Genomic DNA, 17,475 nt, shown 5'->3' with positions numbered 1-17,475 from the left:
ACATTTGTCACGCATCATCAAACAGATAATAATTAATGTTAGAATTGTTTGTTTTTGCTCGTTCGTTTACGCTTAACAACAAAAAGAACAATGGACAAAAGAAAATAGCGACAATATTTTTTGTAATCGATGTAAATACTTGTCACAGTGATTCAATAATTTATGTACTAGCAAGGAAAAACAAGATTTAGGTAAACTAGAAAAGAATATTTAAATTGATTTTTAGTTTTAATTTTATACAATTTAAGAATCTAACTTTCAAACTGAGTATAATTTTATAATATAATATAATATAATGTTAGTTGCAACAATTCGGTGGATAAAGTAATTTTAAACAAACATTTAAACATTAAAATATACACTTATACTCGCACTAGCTGTGCTCCGCGGTCTTACCAACATTGCTCCGCTTCTGTTAGTCTAATGCGAGATGATATATATCCTGTAGCTTTCATCGATAAATGGGCTATCTAACACCGAAAGAATTATTCAAGTCGGACCAGTAGTTCCTGAGATTGGAGTTCAAAGAAACAAACAAACCCTTCAGCTTTATAATATTAGTATAGATTTAAAATACAATATAATAAGATAAAATTAATTGCATATAGTTCAGGTGTTTATTCTGTTAGCAGTTGTACATTTAGCACAGATGTAGATCCGCCATTCACGCACGCGCACGGAATGCAACTTCTCCATTACCCGGGATTTTAATTTGCGACGCAAATGGAGGAATTGTCTCGTCGTGAATGGCCTTTTGTCTTCGTTATAACAATTATTAGTGCATATTGTTATTGCGATTAAAATGTCTATCTTATGCTCTTTATTACCGTATTGTAGGGAATTAAGTGGTAAATTATATAAAAATTTAAAATGTTATTATGGCTGACTTATTCAGCTGTTCTTTTGTATCTAATTTATGATATTGTTGGTTAACTATAATTTTTAATCTTCTCATAGCTGCCAATATTATACATGTGTATTTGGTTTGAATCCCAAATAAAAAGTATCGTATCCTTATTCCTATATCATTTTACATGCATAAGAAATCCACTATTCTGAAAGGATATTTATACCCAAATCCCTTCGGATTTTCAGTGAGACGACCTCTGTCTGTGTCTAACCTAACTAAACTAGTATGATAAAGACTACAAGCTTAAATATAACGCGAATCATGTAAAAAGAACGCTGGATGAAAGTGATGGGATGTGTTTTGGCATGTATCGAGTTTAGCACGAAAGTTATTTGCTGCTTATTTTGTTGTTGAAGTAGGCTCTCGAGTCGTGGCTTCGTAACTACATATTTGTTATTCATAATATACCACCTCATAACACCAAATAGACCAATAAATCGCCAATGCGCAGCTTAACCATCAGCGTTCTTTTTACATGACCCGACCTATATTTGTGTTTTCATTTGTATGTTAGTAACTTATATTTCCACACAAAAATACTAGACCGATTTCAAAAATTCTTTCTCCAGTAGAAAGCCGTGTCGAGCGGCTTACAAAATATCTCGTATAAGAAAATTATTAATTATCGATAACGATAAGAAACCACAGTGACAGCAAAACTTTATAGCCATGTATTACTACCTAAAAATGACAGATATCGAAATCAGTGTTGCCATACAAAAAAACTGTCCATAGACGTAAAGCATTAGTACTATAAAGTCAGATTAAAGTACAGAGGTACATACGTTGGGAGTGCGAAGGGTGCTTCTGTCCCCAGCTTCATCAGGATGTTGAGTACTTTGTGTAGACTGCTTTTAGGGTTGATGAGTTTGTAGTTCTTTGTGATTGGTATTCAATTGGAATGTAACGTTTTTTTATTGTGGTAAAATATTGGGTCGGTAGTTTTTGGTATGATTTGAAGTTAGGTTATCATTCTATTTCCTAATCAATGTTTTAATCGTAAAATGAACCGTAAAATGAACCGTAAAAATTAGATGTTGCTCTTACTTGAAATTACAATGCATTTTTGCATGAACAAAGTTATTAGTTATTACTGTGAATGTTAAATAATATAATACAATATACTTCCCTATATGATTTAATATTTTCTAACTTTAAAGAAAATAGATAAAATAGTAGTGAAGATACAGAAAATAAAAAAAAATATATAATATTTCCCTACTAATTTATAGTGGCAAGTGACAACCCTATATTCAAATCGACATGCAAAGGGTAAGATTCAATAATACTTATGCATTTTCAATATGTCTGACAGCCCTATCTCTTTTTAGTGCTTACAATTAGTATTCTTTTAAAATTCTAATATGAAGGTGCTTTATTAATTATATTTTACACATATATGTAGTTAAAGTAGGTACTGATTTAATTTACGAAGAAGATGTAAAGTGAAGTCCCGTGTCCCCGTAGTGGGGTAAGGGGCAGATGCATTATTCATACATCTGTTTCACTGATCGATTTTCTTTAGGGACAAGTAGGTGATCAGCCTTCTGTGTCCTGCCAGACCGAGACATTTTTTTTTCTTCGTCTCCACCGGGAATCGAACCCAGGACCCCTCGGTTCTACGCTCACGCGTCAACCACTGTACCAAGGAGGCGGTCAAAGAAGAAGATATAGCATACCTATAATAAAACTAAAATAACCTATTTAGAGGGTCTCTTTAGAGCTAAAGAAAGCGTAAATGTTTGGGTACCTACAAAAATTAAACAAACATTTCTTTTTGTTTTAGACTTTCCTCCTTGTTAAAAAATAGAGTTTCAAACAATTTTGGACACATGTCCATGTATATACCTTTATAATATGACGTATTGAGTTTCCCCTCCAGAACAGAATCATTACTACACGCATTCAGGTAAACGTCCTTCCGTCACCTTTGAGCTTGAAGCTATTGTGTTGGCGAGACGTAACATTTACAATAAAAACTTGCTGCAATAGTGTTGAATAAAGTTAAATAAAGTAGTGTGTGGTAGCAACATTACAATAATATGTAATTGGAGAGGTTGTGTGGCTAGCGCATTATATTCTAAAGATGCTATTCTGCACGCATGGACTTTTATTCAAATTTTTATTTTTGGAAATTACACTGTCCTTATTGAAATCTGTTGAATTTATAGAGAACTAGAGGTCCACCCCGGCTTCGCCCGTGGTACATATTTCGCAATAAATCAATTCTCAATTCGCCTATGTCCTTTCTCGGGTATCAAAATATCTCCATACCAAATTTCATGCAAATTGGTTCAGTAGTTTAGGCGTGATTGAGTAACAGACAAACAGACAGAGTTACTTTCGCATTTATAATATTAGTATGGATAACAAATACACTTCTAAATGATAATGAATAGATATCAATTTTAAAGTTCATAAGATTTTATCATCCATCAACATACTAAGACTAACTATCTAAGACTTTAGGTCTCACATTAGTAAACCTAAATTAAGTCAAACTAGTATCTAATCTGTGATCTAGTCCTTCCACACTACCAAGAAGCTTATAACTGATACTCTGGAGATTTCAGTTTTCTAACTAACTACCTAGGTGTGAAAGGGATAAAAAAACATACAGGCGTCATTCAACGTCATATTTTCTTGTTACAAGTTAATGTTCATACTGAAATCTCCAGTGTATTAGATATAAGCTTCTTGCACACTACGAAACATTGTTAATTGGTTCTACCGCTCATAAAATAATACGCCTTTACGTGAACCCTTCAGCCCTAAACCAGAATCGTTCAAGAAGCTCACCCTTTGTCGGACATCTATTTGTGGTAGGATATTGACCGCGAATGTTTACCTGACAACTAAAGATAGATGTGTTCGAATTTTATAGCTGGCAATACTGGTCGATAATTGAATCCACAATTGAATCTATCCGGAGTTCAGAATAAAGTCAATTGAAATGAAGATTGAATAAATTTGGAAACAATTAAAATTAATACATAATTTGTTTTCATCTAAAGTATAATTAATATTCATATAAAAATTGTAAACAAAAACAATTTTATGAAAAATTTGATGACTTATCTAATGTAATATGAATATTGTTTTGAAAGAATTAGATAAATTGATCGTTACAACTTGCATTAAAAAAAAGATGCATACACAATATCATACTCTTTTAAAAATGTATTTTTACTCAATAAATATGACGCAGACACCAGTCCTCTTGGTTTATGTTTACGTGCAAATTTTGTTAATATAGTTATAAGTTTTTTTTTGATTTATTATATAGGAAGAAAACGCTGCAAAACTCATTTCTATTACCTAAGACGCATATTCCTTTTCCAATATCTATTTGGCAAAACCCCTCGCTATTCTAAGAATAAGTTTATTTTTCACACTATCGCAACGTTATCACAAAAGTAGAGGTAGGTACTTTTGTAGTAAACAAGAAATTACGACAAACACTTTTATTTTCATTATAACATAGGTAAAACCAGTTTAAACTTAAAAAAATAATAATATAATAACACACATCACCTTGTTTGTCAACCGCCATTTTCCGTTTCGTTAAAAATACCTATATTTGTAAGAATGATTCAAAGATAAAAAAGTGTGTATGAGCCGAGCACATGTGTCAGAAGTGAAACTTCTTTGGCAAGATTGAAAGATACCAAAATCGTCGCCGTTCTCCATCATATTATGACGATATTGCCATGACACTACCTTAAAATTTTACTCTCAATTCGCCTAAAGAAGTTTCACTTCTAAACGTGAGCAATATTATTCGTATTTGTATACAAATATGTGTAATAACTAATAATCTTATCTTATCTTATATATAAAATTCTCGTGTCACAATGTTAGTCTGCATACTCCTCCGAAACGGGTGGACCGATTCTCATGAAATTTTCTGTGCATATCGGGTAAGTCTGAGAATCGGACATCTATTTTTCATATGTACCACGGGCGAAGCCGGGGCGGACCGCTAGTAATAATATAAATCCTTCTAAAATCGCTATTTATGTTGCACACATGGCAACATCTACTACTCTAACAATAGAATAAATAACAATTAATTCGACATTACCGTAGAATCAAGATGTTCACAAAAGCTCTGTGGTTTAAAATAACATTTCTATACGTGGATGCTCAAATTACGAAGCAATGGACTAATAAACACTGTTACTATTCAATTCTGTTCAATTCATAAATAAATAAATTCTGGGACAAGGGTCCCTTCCTGTTTGAACAAATATTTGTAACTTTCGCACCGCCGCCGCCGCGCCGTCCGGTCCCAGGCATTGTTAAAACGTTATTTTAAAAATGTATACATTTAGAAATGTTGATCCAGTGTTCTAATGTGTAACTATCATTATAAAGGCTATAAAACTATAATAAATGATCAAATACTCAGCAAGCAATTATTCTGAAAGATTTTTTAGCGTAAGTGCTCAAAAAGGAAACTTCGTTGAAGCATCAACAGCAAGAGACTGAACGCATCCTTAGCGTATTGAAGTGCGATCACAGATAATTTTTTCACTATTCCATAATTCAACATTCTTCTATACAGCTCTTTGAAATTGCAATGTCCAACACATGTTTGCAAAACGTAATTCTCTTTTTAAAATTCTGTCATGTATATTTTTTTTATTCGCGCTTGACTTTTTTTTAAACTCAACATGGATTAAGGCTAAGTCCTTCACAGATAAATAATTGTGCTATTTAATCTGCGAGCATTGTAAACGACACAAAGCTGAGATTTTACGCTTCAATTGATTAGGAGTTTATAAAGGCAACATAATCTGTTTGAATACAAGATCTTTATACTGATAATGCACTGGAATTCTATTATCACCAGAAAATTTACTTGATAATGATGGTGGATTTTATCTATCAACAATCCATATGCAAGTAAAAAAATTACGTATTGCAATAATATTTTAATTTACGTACTTGTTACAATTTTATGAATACAAATACAATTCATTTGCATCTACCATTGTAAAGTATTTTTTATTAAACTGTTTTTTTTTTATTTTTTCAGGTACTAATGAGAGTTTGATTCACACACATATCATAAAAATGCCGACTTCAGTGAGTATAATGATTAAATGGGTGATATCACTACATAGTATAAAACAAAATCGCTTTCTCTGTCCCTTTATCTTTAAAACTACGCAACGGATTTTGATGCGGTTTTTTTTAGTTACTAATAAATAATTAATACTACTTATATACTATGTAACTTCTCTCCAGCCGAGAAGTATACATTCTTATTTTTATAAATATAATCGACGACGAATAAGGTTACATACACCAACCAGAGAGACCATATGCTGAAAAGCAGAATTAATAATATTAAATATTAAAATAGGTACTCTACTTTGAACAATATATAAAATACTTAGGTATTGTTCATAATTCAGTCTATTGTCAACAGAAATCAATACCATTGATATCGGCCTTTCAATGTTGCAGTCAAAATATTTCCCATTTCGTTATGAATGATCGAATTATATTGACCGACCCGCGAAGGCGCAAAAAAAACCGAAATTTACTTATAAATAATTTATTGTAAAAAAAATTACATGATAAATTATTCCTAACTTAAACTATGTCCCTCCCGTTCAATGTTGGAACAAAGAGTGCTCGTCGTCCACGGCGGAGCAGCTACAGCGTCGCGGTGGCGATGATTGCCGCAACACTCTCTGGAATCGCAGGTGTGCGCGATGTCGCAATTGCTAACAGGTGCAAGTCCTTCTTGGGTGGCCCCATGCATCCTCTAATAGTTAAGGCGTGTATACACAGTACATAACACCTCCCTCCTGAAGTTCAGCGATTATTGGCGGGCAAGGCTCGTTAATATCGCTGAAATTTCACACTCCGCCGATTGATGTTCTATTTCTTCTCTTTGATTACCATGAACACTCGTAGTAATAGGCTTTGATGTACGCACTCTCCGTACGACGTACCATGTCACTAGGGCAACTGCACTCGTTATTAATATAACATATATCGGTATGATGGAAGGCTGCATATAGAGAATCTCGTATCCGTTGTTGGTACTGATAGGCATTTCCCTTGATATAGCTCTGTTACTAGCGTGTAATTTATCCAAATTTATCGAATTCAACTTCAGAACTTCTTCATCTGTATTATATTGGCTGGAATCTGGCAGGTTTGCAATTTTCATTATCTGTCCTTTGATATGGTCTTCTCGATTGACTATCTTGAAAGCCTCCGTTTGAAGAATGCAGTTTTTGGGTATTGTGGCTAAGTAGCTTCCTTTAATGACGTCATATTGATCTTGCGAGCATGATAGGTGAATTTTTGATGGCTTGGGGAAACTGATGACGTAGTGGGCGTCGTCTAATTTTTCTAGTGCGGGTGCTCCGAGCTCCACAGGCGTGAAGAGACAAGATGCGACGACTCGTTGCGTGGTAATAAGGTGATACACGCAGTCATTTTTGGATCGATGATGGTTCAGCTTGTCCTCACATAGATACCCTAGGCCAGACTTCGGGCATTCTGCCTCCATGTACATAAAATCCTCGTCGTGAATTGCCACAAAAGGATAGGGTGGAATTAGGACTTTACTATCTTTATTAGGAACTATGGATAATTTAAATAATTCAAAGGTAGCAGGAAGGACAACCGGGAACATAAAAACTATAACTATATTTCTATTACTATAATAATAGCCTAGTTTAACTAAGTCAAAATATTCTCTATAATTAACTTGAGGGATTTGATCTTTGCCATAAAATTTGTTTAACTTATTTAACATTTCTTTTAGTGAATTTGAATTGAACATAAGATGATGCGTACTTTTCGCACGAATAAAACCTAATAAATTTTCTAATCTATGTAATTCCTCAGATATATCATCAATGTTATCTGATAGAATTGCTACGCGTTGAATTAAATCGATGTATATAGTAATGTTTAAATTATTGGCCTTTAAATCATTTATAGCTATTTCAATTTTTTCCTGATTTTTAATTAAGTTGTTTAAAATATCAGATTGTTGGTTTATCCAATCTTTACTGAGGCTTATATGATTATTCATTTCTGTGACCAATCTATTTTCATTATTTTGTAATAATTTAATTGCGGTATCATATTTAATTGCATCCGTATAGTCTAGGTTACCAGAAATACTTTTTATTACTGAACCTAAACCATCTATGAGACCTCTCTTTTTGCGATTGGGTTCAAAAGTTTCTAACTGATTTGATAATTTAATAATCTTATAATGCAGATGTTCGATATGTGAATTATAAAGCGAAAATAATCTATCGTGCAAATTAGGTGTTAATGAATTTAATTGATCCTTTACTATGGTTATACTATCGCGAATATCTTTTAAATTAATAATTTGTAAAAATGAATGATAATGAGTGACAATTCTTGCAGTTCCAATATTAAATGGTAGTATACCGGGTCCATCATCCAAGCTACTCAGGGTGGGATCCTCCGCTTGAATCAGGCACAGGATCAGAGGAAGGATTCTGTAACAATTTAGGTACCCTCTTAAACCTAAATTTAGCAACAGCGCCATATTTCTTCTTAGTATATATATGAATAGGTAAATCAGCCGGTACATCTGTTATAGGGATATCTAGAATTGAGTTCTCCGCGTCAGTATGAACTGTGACGGTGTCGGAATTCGCTTTAAGAGTATCTGATTTCGAATGTGCAGTAATCTTAATTGAATTGGAATGAACAGTAATTGTATCTGAACTTCTTTTTATTAATGAAGGTGTTGTCTCTGTTGGATTAACCGCTAAAGAATCTGTTTCCTCATTATTAATTTGAATTCGCGATAAAGCATCGGCGTTACAATTTTGTTTTCCCTGCTTATAAATTACGGTGTAATCGTATTCGCTAAGTTTGAGCCTCCAACGTGTGAGACGGGAATTAGGTTCCTTTAAATTCATGACCCATTGAAGGGGTCTATGATCAGTTATAATTTTAAACTTACGGCCAAAAAGGTAAGGGCGGAAATACTTCGTTGCCCAGACAATTGCTAATAGCTCCTTCTCAATCGTGCTATAATTAATTTCGCTACTATTAAGTGTACGTGAAGCGTACGCAATTGGTTTATCGGAACCAACGGGGCCTTGAGAGAGCACAGCACCGATAGCTAAATTCGACGCGTCAGTTGTAAGAATAAATTCTTTATTGAAATCAGGATATTGAAGAATTGGATCGTTCATTAATAATGTTTTACATCTATTGAAACATTCAATGTAATCTTTAGAAAATGTTATCTTTGAACCCTTTTTTAAGCATTGTGTCATGGGTTTCGTGATTTTAGCGAAATCTGGTATGAATTTCCTATAATAACCTAAAAGACCTAGAAATCGTTTAATGTCGGTTGGAGTTTTCGGAAGAGGATACTTTTGGATGGCAGATATCTTATCTGGGTTAGGCTTTATCCCATCTTTGCTAATAATGTGACCTAGATACGCGGTTTCGAGTTTAAGAAATTCCGATTTATCCATCTGTATTTTAAAGTTGGATTCACGCAATCTCTGAAACACTTTTCCAAGATTAACGATATGCTCCTGTAAAGAAGTGCTAAACACTATTATATCATCTAAGTAAACTAGACAAATAGAATTTTGCAAATCTCTCAGTACATTATCCATTACTCTTTGAAAAGTAGATGGACTATTCTTTAGACCCATGGGCATTCTTAAAAATTCAAAATGACCATGTTCTACACTAAAAGCAGTTTTTGGAATATCAGCCGGGTTCATTTCCACTTGATAAAACCCACTTGCTAAATCTAACGTTGTGAAGTATTGACAGTTACCCAATTTACGTAAGACATCTGTAATATTAGGAATCGGATATTTTTCATCCAAAGTTTGCTCATTTAACTTTCTAAAATCAACAACTAAACGCCATTTAACTTTGCCGGATGCATCTGCCTTTTTAGGTACCACCCAAATAGGAGAGCTCCATGCTGAATCTGATGGTCTAATAATACCCTGTTCTAACATCTTACTTATCTGATTCTGTACTTCCTGCCTATGAATAATTGGATAGCGATAACTTTTCGTATAAACCGGTATTTCATCCTTAGTTCTAATAGAATGTTTAATTTTATTCGTAAATGTTAAGTTTTCTCCTTCTATATAAAATACATCCGCATACTGTGTACATAATGACTCTAAATTTAAACGTTCCTCATTATTTAAGTGATCAGTACGCAAGCGAGATAATACCTGTTTCACACGGTCGGACGAACGTTTGGTGCGCGTGCACTCGTTATTATAAACCTCGGCACATACCGGTCGATCCATTGAAAAAATTACATCATTACGGGTTGGATTAGAAATTTCCACGATAGCGCGATTGCTTTTCGCCTTCGTTAAACATTCAGAAATATGACAATTACATATAATTTGTTCCGGTACAATAGCGTCTCCATTCTCAACATCTACGGGTAATCTAACTAATTTACTACTTCCCGCGGGTATGACGTCCTCATAAAGATTAGCGTTCCGTGAGTCATATACTAATAACCGATTTGTAGCATTGCAAGTATTTAAAGTTTTAGTTTTATAATTAATGGATGCTTCCCATTTATCTAACAAATCTGAACCTATTAAGCCGTCGAAATAATTGTGAAATTTATAAACGAAAAATGTGATATCGTCAGGGTCATTAAATTCAGGAAAACTAGGTAATGTTATAGAATAATTATTACGTGTTACAGCATGAACATTACTTACTTCAAAGGGATCATAATTAAGAGTAACGTCAGGAAAATATCTCTGTACTGCATCAGGGCTAAGAAAAGATTGGTTAGCTCCAGTATCAATTAACAATTTAAGTGGAGGATTATGAATTTGAATATAAGGAAGTTGACGTTGCGTGTGTAGATTTAATTCTATTTTGGTTTTTCTAACTTTTGGTGGATTCTGAAAATCCTGATCGTGTTCTGAACGTACGTCACACGTTTCATCAAAATTTTCAGGTGCGTCTATCTGTTCGTAATGTACATAAGGTTCATATTCCGTACAGTAATATTCATAATTATAATAGTCATCTTCATAAGGATATAAATCGGTACAGTAATAATCTTCATCTAGATATTCATTATGATTCATCTCCCTAGTCTTAAAATAATTACTCGGGGGTGGATTACCAAATTTTGACCAATCATGAGCGCGTGCAAAAGGTGTCGGTGGTAAAGTCTTTGTCACGTAATGGCTAACGCCACTCATAGGATGCGGTTTCGGTTGCGCGGGATGTTTAGGCTGTAATCTGAACGTATTGCTCTGCGGGTTATAGTTAGGGGGTGCAGCGCGGAAAATTTGCATAGTACGAGTAGGACGTGCTGGTCCGTATGGTTGAATAAAATTTGATGGCTTAAATTGCGGTCTAAACGAATGTATTTCACTAAAATCATTATGTCTATAAAACGGTTCTGAATGCGAGTACGGCATTCTAAAAGGTACGTGGGGTTTCCTATCAAAAGTTTCATTACGTTGTTGAAGGTATAAAGTGCTTTGTTCTTCATTCACGTATTCTAATGCTTTTTCAATGGTTGCGGGGCGCATGCAACGTATACGTGAGCCTAACGGATCTCGTAGGCCACGTAGGAAAGCCTGTAGTGTTAATTTTTGATACAGGTCCCTTTTTGCCTCACGAGTAGTAACGACTGTTTCATGTAATGCTATATACGTCATTATGGTACTAAAAAGATGCTGACATCTTTCATAGAACTCTTGAGGAGAGCTACGACCTTGCGTTAATAAGGCTAAATCGTTATAAAGGGCGGTCTCATCTCTATGGTCAGAAAAGTTATTAACTAATACGCTTCTAATACCGTGCCAAGTAGTAGGTATACCATTTGCATTAATAACTCGGGCTGCGGGCCCAGTAACTTTATTTAAAATACCATTACATAACGCGGCAGTTTTTAAAGTATTTCCGGGATCTTTATCTATAAATTCCTCAGCTAATTGGTCACTTAAATGTATAAATCTTGTTAAAACGTTAACATTACCATCAAATTCTGGCAAAAGCCTAAGTGCATTAAAAATTTTATCCAAATCTGACATTTTAAATATCTGTATTACCTATATAAAATATATTAAATTTAATTAAATTTATTTACTTCGTTAAACTAATATAAAAATTAATAATCTTTACCTAATATATTTGAATCATAAAATGAATTAATTCGTAAAATTCGAAAATTAATCAATTCGTAATTAATTAATATTTAAATTTATTAATCTTTTATCAACCTAATATCTATATATTTGAATTTTACAAATTGATTTTGTAAAATTCTACAATTAATTCTCGATGAATTAATATATTTTAAGCCTACGCACTACAGTTCCTCGGTTCCCGTGAATGGGTAATCTAGGAAAACTTACAATCTAGGAGTGGCAAGACACTAAGAGAATTAGTGTACTTACAGGATTTTCATTTCGGCCTTTCCTGCAGTATCAATGTTTGGATACCCTTCGCGTTGCGGCGGCCAACGGTGTAGGTTCTGGATCCCCGTCGTCGTCCCTCCGATGGAATAGCGATACTCGATGCTTGTAGTTTCGCGTTCCGAGAGACGGCTCTCAAGGATTATCCACAAGACTGCGCCAATTATATTGACCGACCCGCGAAGGCGCAAAAAAAACCGAAATTTACTTATAAATAATTTATTGTAAAAAAAATTACATGATAAATTATTCCTAACTTAAACTATGTCCCTCCCGTTCAATGTTGGAACAAAGAGTGCTCGTCGTCCACGGCGGAGCAGCTACAGCGTCGCGGTGGCGATGATTGCCGCAACACTCTCTGGAATCGCAGGTGTGCGCGATGTCGCAATTGCTAACAGGTGCAAGTCCTTCTTGGGTGGCCCCATGCATCCTCTAATAGTTAAGGCGTGTATACACAGTACATAACAATCGTACAAATGATATTTCTGTGTGTTTGTTTACATGAAATAATGAAACGCGTGTGTTTACTATACGATATAGGGCTGTGCATACGCAGTTTCAACTTATTTTATATTGTTGTAATAGTTCGATGTATTTGAAGAAACAGTTAAGATTTATTTAGCACTAGCTTTCCGCCCGCTGCTTCGCCCGCGTTTTCAAATAAAAACCCGCATAGTTCCCGTTCCCGTGGGATTTCCGGGACACAAGCAATTATTCTGAAGATTTTTTAGCGTTAGTGCTCAAAAAGGAAACTTCGTTGAAGCATCAACAGCAAGAGACTGAACGCATCCTTAGCGTATTGAAGTGCGATCACAGATAATTTTTTCACTATTCCATAATTCAACATTCTTCTATAAAGCTATTCTACGTGTTAATCCAAGTTACCCTCTATATGTTTGCTAAATTTCATTGTAATCGGTTCAGTAGTACTTGCGTGAAAGGGTAACAAACATATCACATACACATTCACAAACATACATCCTCACAAACTTTTGCATTTATAATATTAGTAGGAAGGAGGTAGGATTTTTTATTGACTATTTAAAACAGAGGATATTTTAATTATAAACAACATATTATAGTTATAATACGTCTATTCTCATACGATTTTTAAGCTACCGTTCGCGTTGTAGTCGTATCAATGACGCAAATGATAACAGATATAAATATTAACATCATTTTTAAAATAATCTTATCTTGAGATATTTTTATAAACGATAACATAGACATGATTAACACATGTAGGTGTGTCCTATATTTTCAACCAAATTGAAGAAAAGGTAGAGATTATCAATTCGACTGTATATTTTTTGGCTTTGTTACCTCGGAAGTTCCGACTGGGTCGGTGATCATTTTGATTATACATTTTATATTGAAAAACTAGTTTCTTCCGTGTTGTCCCAAATTTGTGATAGTTCTGACCATTTAAATGCGGGTAAATTTTTCGTAATTATTTTATAGCAATTAAGATTTTCAAGTGGCAACCCTTCGCTCGCCCTTGTAATGTAAACACCAATGCTGATGGAGACGAAGCAGCTTTCTCTAATGGAACATTACTTATCGAAAGGGATATTTATTTATAATCCGCCAATAATAGACGGGTTGACTGGTAAATGGATTTTTAATACGTCGTTATAGTCCGTGTTAATTTTTAAGATGAAATATGAATGCAATGAATAATGTTGATACTTGATAGTTATGTTTGTGAGGATGCTAGGAAAATAAAAGATATCTGCATACAAAATTGATTTTAAGTCATTTAGTTTGTCATAATAATATTATGTTCACAATTAATTACGTACATAGAATAATAATAATTAGTTCGAACAACAAATTTTTCTAATAATATGTAAAACTAAGGTAAAAGTTAAAACTACACTCGCCCCGGCTCTTGTCAATTTGATCATAGATGAAAACAAAAATAAGAAGCAAATTTAATAAAAGAAAATTGTATTAGCCTTCAGTCACAATTTATTTGTTATTAAATTGTATTACAACCCAAATATTCAAGTCGCAATCAACTTTTCATCATATCAGTGATCGAACTGATCGATCCCAGTGACTAAAGGTTATTCTATAGATGCCTGTGACACACTTACCTTTGTATAAACCTCTTGAAACACTCCACCTATATAGCTTCAAAGCTTTGAGCCGTTTAACCTAGAATTAAAATATAGCTGCATTTTAATAAAATTGACTTTCGTGCAATAAAATTATAACCGAACTAGATTTCCGCCCGCGGCTTCGCCCGCGTTTTCAAAGGAAAACCCGCATAGTCCCGTTCCCGTGGGATTTCCGGGATAAAACCTATCCTATGTGTTAATCCAAGTTACCCTCTATATGTGTGCTAAATTTCATTGTAATCGGTTCAGTAGTTTTTACGTGAAAGAGTAACAAACATCCATACATCCATACATCCTTACTTACAAACTTTCGCCTCTATAATAGTATTAAGATTTAGATTGAAACATTCTGGCTATGGAAAGAGGTTTAAATGTATTATCGGTATGACATTGGTTTTTATGGATATTCATCCTACTAATATTATAAATGCGAACGTTTGTGAGGATGTGTGTGTGTGTGTTTGTTACTCTTTCACGCAAATACTACTGAACCGATTACAATGAAATTTAGCACACATATAGAGGGTAACTTGGATTAACACGTAGGATAGGTTTCATCCCGGAAATCCCACGGGAACGGGAACTATGCGGGTTTTTCTTTAAAAACGAGGTCAAAGCCGCGGGCGGAAATCTAGTTACTTTATAATTTGGAGAAATTGTATACTTACTTACATTTTATATGATTTGCAAAGAGTAGCTTATTTCAGTCATTCTTGCCAGCTCTTCTTTGTTACTGCTGTACTTTTTTTAAGTTAATTACTGTTTTACTCAAAAGAAGCCAGACATATAATCAAAACTTAGGTGAAATCTTAGAGAATTAAGTATAAATTTTTCATGGTACAGAACGCTGTCTGTTATGAAAATCGATCATGAAACAGATGTGAAGCATATTTGACTCATATCTTAAAAGGGTCAAAGGTCTCACGTATACCTACGTATTAAAATGTCCAATAGCAAATTTAATGAGAAATCTTTGAAGTAAATTCTAATAGCTTCTGTTATAATATTGAAATTGGAAACCTTAATTACTTATAGAAGTTATTGGCATGAATGTTGATGATACTTTCCGATGTTCTATTTCTTGGAAATTCTTAATCAACATGCAATATTCAGCAGATCTATTGTACTTTAGATGGTACGGTCTGCATATAAAGGGATTAATTATAAAGCTTGTAAGTTACTTGATATTATATGTTTATATTTGTGTGTATTGAATACTAAAAGTAAATTAAACAACACTGTCATAAATCACTAGTAATTAGGTAGGTACTACAGTACCATAGTAATCTGTTCAGTGACTTATGATGCTGACCTTACTTGTATATTACACGCTTTATATTAGCTTCACCTGTATGTTTGTATGTTTGTAACCGACTTCTTTGGGCGCGATTTTGACCCACTTTAAACGGCCAGATTTCGTTCAAACTTTGTAGATTTATTGAGGACCGATGACAATACACTAATTTGATAAAATTTTCTATTTTTTAGTTCGGTTTTCTGTAAAAAGCGTGTTTTTTAGTTTTTTAAACTATTATTATTTTTATGTAGGTACCACGTATAGACGCTATATACCTACGTATATTAAAGACAATCAACTATCAAGTATGCTTAAATGTTTAACATATCAAGTTAATTGGTTTAAGATGTTCAAATATCGTTTAGGGCACTATCATCACCTTTTGTCATAATTAATTTGACATCGAAGGGTTCAGTGGGGTAATCTAAACTTCAGTATAACTTCGGAAACAATTTCAATAGTCCTGGACATTTATAAAGGGGGCATGATTAAAAGTTTCACAATTATAAGTGACAAGAATTGCTTCGGAAGATAGCTAGCACCTAGATTCCGAAAGTTCGGTTTTGCGAATATTTTGACAAGATTCCTTATCGACTTTCAATAAAAGGATTAGTTTTTGCACGTGCATAACTCTATGGTCTATATTTTTTATATTCATTATTGGTTCGTCTATCATTGTCTATGATTGTTCTAAACTTTTGAAATTATGTAGAATTAAAATTTGGAACACATATCAAACTCGAAACATGTAATTTTTGAAGTGAAAACTTCTTTAGCGGCGTTGAGCACTTTTTCTGTAATGGGTATAAAATCTTAAACTCGCGTCAGGACACGTGACCTGATCGAAAAAGCGTAAGACGGATACCATTCCAAAATATCAAACATGCTCATCGTTAATAATCAAGTTTTCACTTCTGCCGGCACTCCCGGAGTGCAACCCGTCTTTTTTTTTAATTTCCGTCAAATACATTTGCGTTTTTGTTTTCATGCCAAGTCAAAGAAAAGGCGTAAAATAGTATATTATGTTCTAGTAAATCAAAGGCACGTGGCGTAGCGCCCATATTTAGAAAGCTAATGATCTGTTGAAGTGACTTCCGCCTGTTAAACATCAATTAACTTATTGAACTGTACGGGTTAGCGGCCGATTGGATTTACCTACTAGATGTGTTAGATCCGAAATAACCTAATGAGTGAGTTTTCAAGCTAATTTTATACAGTAGAGACTAGAGCAGATTGTATGATGAACTTCGATAAAAATTATTATAGTATTTGGATGATATGCAAGTTGTCTATTCACTTATTTATTGTGACATATGGTACCTCTAATTTACTTTCTGATATAAAAGTAAAGATTAAAATTAAATAAATTATTCATAAAAGATTCTGTTTAAAAGATTATTTAAATAAAAAAATATCTACACAAAATTTAAGTTAAGTAAAAGACTTTATTTTTCACAAACACATTTTCATGGGCAAATATCCTTTTCAATGCGTTTAACTGCAAATACGACTACGTTACACCTTTTACTGTGTAGCCTGTACTTGTTACAAACACAGCCAAATTGCGGCCTGAAAATACGAAAAAAGTTCAAAAAACAACTTCCCTTGTTCACCATCCTCTTGTTTTGTACTATACAGTGAGCGAAAATTACAAAGCCTCGAAGTGCATTTAACTTTAACAAT

The 17,475-nt window shown here is 33.7% G+C and overlaps 2 protein-coding genes across 2 annotated transcripts in view; one reads left to right on the top strand and one right to left on the bottom strand.

The window, feature by feature from the left end:
* The window catches only part of dlp (glypican dally-like), a 90,516-nt gene that overhangs the window by 25,519 nt on the left and 47,522 nt on the right, over positions 1-17,475 (top strand). The gene's annotated exons all lie outside the window — the stretch shown is intronic.
* Positions 6,477-12,840, bottom strand: LOC149909979 (uncharacterized). The gene is made up of 2 exons (XM_090120088.1): positions 12,355-12,840; positions 6,477-8,418 (listed from the first exon to the last, which is right to left on the bottom strand). The coding sequence occupies exons 1-2, from the start codon at positions 12,363-12,365 to the stop codon at positions 6,747-6,749; spliced, it is 1,683 nt and encodes a 560-aa protein (XP_089976214.1). The 5' UTR covers positions 12,366-12,840; the 3' UTR covers positions 6,477-6,746.

The sequence above is a fragment of the Colias eurytheme genome, chromosome 3, assembly GCF_061535395.1.
Source record: "Colias eurytheme isolate Ceu_HAF_F1 chromosome 3, ilColEury1 Martin Lab GWU primary, whole genome shotgun sequence".
NCBI lineage: Eukaryota > Metazoa > Arthropoda > Insecta > Lepidoptera > Pieridae > Colias > Colias eurytheme.
This window is presented reverse-complemented; position numbering and strand designations above follow the sequence as displayed.